General features: G+C 48.2%; 1 protein-coding gene and 1 pseudogene across 1 annotated transcript; both read right to left on the reverse strand.

The window, feature by feature from the left end:
- Positions 1 to 936: 936 nt before the first annotated feature.
- On the reverse strand, positions 937 to 1,845 carry MBD3L1 (methyl-CpG binding domain protein 3 like 1). Its single transcript, XM_004332571.3, is given in 4 exon segments — positions 937 to 1,189; positions 1,191 to 1,562; positions 1,564 to 1,596; positions 1,598 to 1,845. Coding segments are annotated over 4 exon segments (573 nt in total). The 5' UTR covers positions 1,654 to 1,845; the 3' UTR covers positions 937 to 1,077.
- Positions 1,846 to 3,870: 2,025 nt separating this feature from the next.
- Positions 3,871 to 4,658, reverse strand: LOC101337548 (protein LRATD2-like; annotated as a pseudogene).
- Between the last annotated feature and the right edge of the window lie 983 nt (positions 4,659 to 5,641).

Raw genomic sequence — 5,641 nt, forward strand, 5'->3', positions numbered from 1 at the left:
TAGGGGAAAGGTCTGAGAGAAAAAAAGATAGTCTTTTTTTCATTTTTTTTTTGCACTGAATCTAACCAAACAGTTAAAGCAGAAACTCTCTAACAGGCAGTGTGAAGCATCCCAGGCATGAAACAAATACTACAGATGCTCTATTATTGTTTTACTACAGATGCTCTATTATTGTTTAACACCTCGCTCTCAGAAACTATAAATCCCTCAGACAAAAGTAAGTCATGATAAAGAGGATTTGAATAATACAACATGCTTGATGAGGCAAACAGGCAAATAAATCCCAACAAGCAGTGACTTATTGTTAGATTAATGATGCTGAAAACAGTCTCTTTTGATATCATGATACCCCAAATGGCATGTCAATTTTCATGAATCAAATTTTCAACACATAAACATCTTTAAAAGTAAGGAAAAGTTTGGTATCTCATTATATGCAACTCTGAATTAGCATGCAACAACACAAAAATAGAGACCTAGTAGTAGATATCTTATTTGAGAACATAATTATAACAGCTCTTTAATGAAATATTATTTTGGAATCTACTGGGTATTATACAAAACAGGATAATCTATTGTGAAAAGGTAGGTTTTATTCTGTGATTGTAAGGGCAAAAAAAACTAAATAATCCCATAACTTTGATAACTCTCTATTGACTTTAAAATACAAATAAATAACACACATAGAGAGGAAAATGAGATAACAACATGAAGAGGAAAGATCTCCTCTTCTCACCAGAAACCAAATCACTCCCCTCAAAAAGATCACTGTCTAGGGAATTCCTTGGCAGTCCAGTGGTTAGGACTCGGCGCTTTCACTGCCGTGGGCCCGGGTTTGATCCCTCGTTAGGGAACTAAGATCCCGCAAGCTGAGGGGCCAGCAAAAAACAAACAAACAAATATAAATAGATCACTGTCTATATTTTCTATGCCACGCAAAAGAATTTAATGAGAGAAAAGTATTGGTTTATTTTAAAGTTTCAAAAGCTCAAAGCAAGAAAAACTTACAGACACTCCAGAGAGTCATTAATAAAGTGCTGTGGTGTACCATTTCATCTGCACCATTTTCTCTTTTTTTCAACAGTGTTTGTCAGGACATCCTTCTTAGCCCCTCACTTTTTCTGCCTTGATAGCTAGCCTGTCTGCAATCAATGCTATCCTCAGGCTCTCTCTTGCCATCTTCACTTTGCTGTTTCCTGATATCTTCCTCAGTCACCGGAAATTGTTTGCAGAGGAGCTGTGAGATACCCAGACCAGCTCCTGGAATCATCTCTGCCAAATCTGAAGACTGGGCAGGGGTGGGCCTGGGGCTGGAGTTCAGACTACCTGTGAGAACTCCTGGCAGAGATTCACCTGTGCAACTAGTTGCAAGTTTTTGCAAGGCTTTGGCAAGATCCAAAGTACTTAAGGGTTCTCTGGTTCCACTGAAGACCTGGAATCCATGTAGTCTCTTCGGCCAGAGCACTTGCTGGGGCTTATCCAAAGTTTCCTCCCATTGATGGCATCTGATCTCATTGCCAGGATAGGATGTGATTCTAGCAACCAGCCTCTTGAATATGTACAGACATTCTCAGAGGGATGGAGGTGCTTAAGCCACGCTTTGGATTGGTTTCTACAATCACGTTGCTTCCTCTGTGAAGTCTTGACCATCATGCTTCTTTTCTTCTTATCCTATAAAATTAATCATGAAATTGTACAGGACAAAATAGTTCTAACGTCTTATTCCTAAGGAGAAACAAATATTATTAAATATATATATATATTTTTTTAACATCTTTATTGGAGTGTAATTGCTTTACAATGGTGTGTTAGTTTCTACTTTATGACAAAGTGAATCAGCTATACATGTACATATATCCCTATATCTCCTCCCACTTGCATGGGCGTGGAGAGGTACATCCTCCCTATCCCACCCCTCTAGTTGGTCACAAAGCACTGAGCTGATCTCCCTGTGCTATTCGGCTGCTTCCCACTGGCTATCTATTTTACATTTGGTAGTATGTATAAGTCAATGCTAGTCTCTCACTTCGTCCCAGCTTACCCTTCTCCCTCCCCGTGTCCTTATATATATATATTTTAAGTGCCAATGTAGCCATTGCCCGGGCATTAAAAACTCTTATCCACAACACTGCCATTTTCAGGAAAGATCCAACAGTTGATGTGATTCCCTTTTTTGGAAGCTTCACTGGTGGGTTGTTGCTTTACTTTAAGCATGATAACCCTAAGAAAACTTCCAACGGAATCACCATTCTGAAGCATAACATATTTCACACTTCTGGTACCCTGTAAAAACGTTTGCATTGCACTGGAAAGCAGCATCTGGAGCAGATCTATTTCCTCTTCTAGTTCGTTTTCAAGCCCTATTATCAAAAATCTCTTCTCTAGATGGAGAATGCTACTCTTGGTATGGATTTTACAGGCGTTCTTCCCTCAAATTCAGATTTCTCACAAAGACGTTTGTAACAACAGCTGGTCACTGCTATGCCTCAGTGTGATCTGACGTTCACTTTCCATTTGAGGGCAAGGGAGGGAGACAGAGATGAGGGAGTGAAAAAGAGAGCTGGCTTCCCCAGCCCCCAGAGCTGCTAGACAGTGCTGCTCTGTTCTTCCCTACTGCTGCCTGCACATTGGTCATTTCTTTCAACTTTCACTACTGTGTTAAGCATAAAAGAAAATCCAAATCTGTTAGGTATTGCAGGCTCTCTGTTACATGTCTTTACCCACATTTATCTTGCTCCATTTCTCCACAACCAGGAGAATATAAACACAGAGCTTATTACTAAACTTTCAAGATTATTAAACACAGGAACTAGATCTACATTTCCAAAAGGAGACTGATATTTCTTCAAAGTCCCAGACCAGGGCTGAGTGTGGTACATCATTAACAGTCAATGATGACAGTGAAATATATATATTTGACCCTGTTTGGCTGCTTCTGTAGTGGATACTTTATGGGGTGACACCAGCCAACGTGTGACCTGGTAGATGAGCAGCCAAACAGGTTTAATTAGATCAGAGACACAAAGGGCTATTCCCTCCTTCGATAACAAATGAAGCAGCTGTAAGCGCCTACAATAGCAGTCGAGAAACAAAGGCAGCAAAACAGAACCATAATTGGTCCTTCTCCTAGCTGGCCTGTTATTTACCTGTAACCTGGGAAGTGACAGCTGGAGCAGGAGACTCAGCTAGAAGCCAGCTCCAGAAGATGAATTGCTTGGGGATGGGGAGGAGGGAGGTAGCAAAATCTCTGTTTTGTAGCCCAAATTTACTCAACTATTCGTTACACATCATAGAAGGCTGCTAGGTTTTAGCCTGCTGCTCCCAGACCTGGTCCTGATTTCACCAGATTTGCACGCTAGGAATCCCATAAAATAAATCACCCCCTACTCCCGGATCCCACAGACAGCTCCGCGGGGTTAACGCCACCACAAGCCGGCTCTGTCCTTAGTACAGGGCATCCTCCAAGCCCAGGGTGGGAGGCGAAGCGGGTAGGAGGCAATGGCAGGCGACGGTACTCCGACTTTTCTCCACCCCCGCGCTCATTAGAAGCGTCGATTTTTGGATCCAGGTCTAGCAGGGATTAATTGTCAGGCAAGTCAACAGTTTACCCCACTTCAGAAAGGACGAAAGATTGAGCGGGCGGACAGGAATCTCCCCCTGCCAAAGGGCTCCTACCTGCTCCCTCTTCCTCCTCCGTCCAAGATAACAAGCTCAAGCCAAAGCCTGCGCATTTCGCCAACTCTCCGTTTTCTAAGTGGCCCAGGAGCCCAGACAGGGACCACAAAGTGGTGGAGGAGGGAGTGAAGGAAGGGAGGGGGCAGCAGGTGCTGCAAACAGCTTCGCCTCACAGCTCCGCACTCAGCTCGCGCATCAGCGCACCACTGCCTTTCGGTCCTCCTCCTCCCGGCCTGGCGCAGTCTGCGTGGCGTTGCGTTCGCCCTCCTCCAGCTCCGCGGGGTGCAGGTGCTTGGCGATCTCCCGCAGCGCCGCTGCACGTCCGAAGTGGTCGTTGTGCCGCTTCTCCATAATCAGGTCCTCCAGGCTCTGGAACTCGAGCTCGTGGCTGCGCTGGGCAAAGAACTGGATCTGCACCCCATAGGGCTGTTGGCCGAAGCGCGGCTCGTCGCCGATCTTGAACCCGCGCTGGCCTAGGCGGCATCAATCGGGTGAAGCTCTCGGAGTGGCATCTGCTCAGCTCGCGCTGCGCACCGTGGCGCTGGGGCTCCGCGGCTCGTAGCTGTAGACGGTTCACCACACGGCTCGCGTCGGGTGGGAGGCTGTTGCTCACCTCCAGCCGATGCAAATGCACCTGGAAATAGCCCACGTATACAGTCCAGTTGCGGGTACTGCGCCTGCCACACGAACTCCCCCAGGTTGCCAGGTCGGCATTTTTGAGCAGGTTCTTGGGCGTGTAGGTGCTCAGCGCCACGGAGCCCGCGCAAAGCTTTTCTGGTAGATGCAGTCGTGGCGGTAGAACTTAGAGCGCCCCACCTCGCGCAGCTGCGGGTCAGAGGTCCACGGCGCGGGCAGCGGCTGCGGCTCCACGGCCTCATCATCATTGGAGAAGATGTAGGAGATTCCGATGTGGGGCCCGTCGGGTCGGCTGTGGGAACTTCCTAATAACTTAGGCGGGTCATTTTCTCCGCATGCTTTCCCATCACACTGCAGACGCAAGATCACACCGCCGAGGGAGAAAGCGGAACCGCCACTAGGGTCATTGGCACAGGTCTCCGGACAGGGACTGCGACCACCCGCGAGAGGTGGAGGCCGTGGGGAATTTTGGGGAGGGGGGCGCTGCACCCTGAGACTTCTAGGGGAGTTTGCAAGTGTGGGCTCCGCAGTTCCTCTCCTGGCGCGGTGGCAGCGAGGCTGGGCAGAGGCAAGGGACACACGTCTTGCCCTTACAGCTACATCGCGCCTCAAGACTTGAAGGTAGGAGGGCACTGCCTGTTCACACCGTCCCCTCCCTCCTGCTGGGGCTGCTGCTCCCCCCAACCTGCTCTCGGGGAGGTGGGGCTCCAGAAGGAGAAGGAAGCAGCCTTGCTGCCTACCATTGGCAGCTCCTGCTCAGCCCTGTGAGCAACAAGCACCAGATCAGGAGAGCTGGGGTTGTACGTAGATCCTGCTCCCGGCTTCCCCAGGGGAAGGAATACAGACTATTAATACAGGGAGGTCTGTTGTTCCTCAGCTAACAAACTGCCTAGAAGGTAACAATTGTATAACTTTCCCCCTCAACCAGACTCAAAATGTACTTTCAAAGGCCAAAGCGTTTTTCACTGCCGGCGCTCCTGTCCCGCCTCTTGCACATGTGCCTGAGAGGGCTGGGAGTTCTTGGGTGAGCTACAGACCTCCATCCTCCTGGTAGTTCATGGTGATGCCACTGACTGTCCCCTGTTGTTGCAGGCAAAGATGAATCAACTCTTAAACTAAATGAGGCCTGCAGGATGGGTACCCTCCAGGAAGATACAGTGTAGAAGCCTGTGAAATCCATGGTACCTACCAGGGAGAAATGTCTCCTACGTGGCCACATTGCTGTCCACCTACCCCACTTCCAACACCGCCCAACAGGTACTGGACCAGTGGTTCACTAGGTGAGTGTGGCCCCCTCCTCAGCACAGTGGTGACTTGCCCATTGCTAGCT

The sequence above is a fragment of the Tursiops truncatus genome, chromosome 3 (genome assembly GCF_011762595.2).
Source record: "Tursiops truncatus isolate mTurTru1 chromosome 3, mTurTru1.mat.Y, whole genome shotgun sequence".
Lineage (NCBI taxonomy): Eukaryota > Metazoa > Chordata > Mammalia > Artiodactyla > Delphinidae > Tursiops > Tursiops truncatus.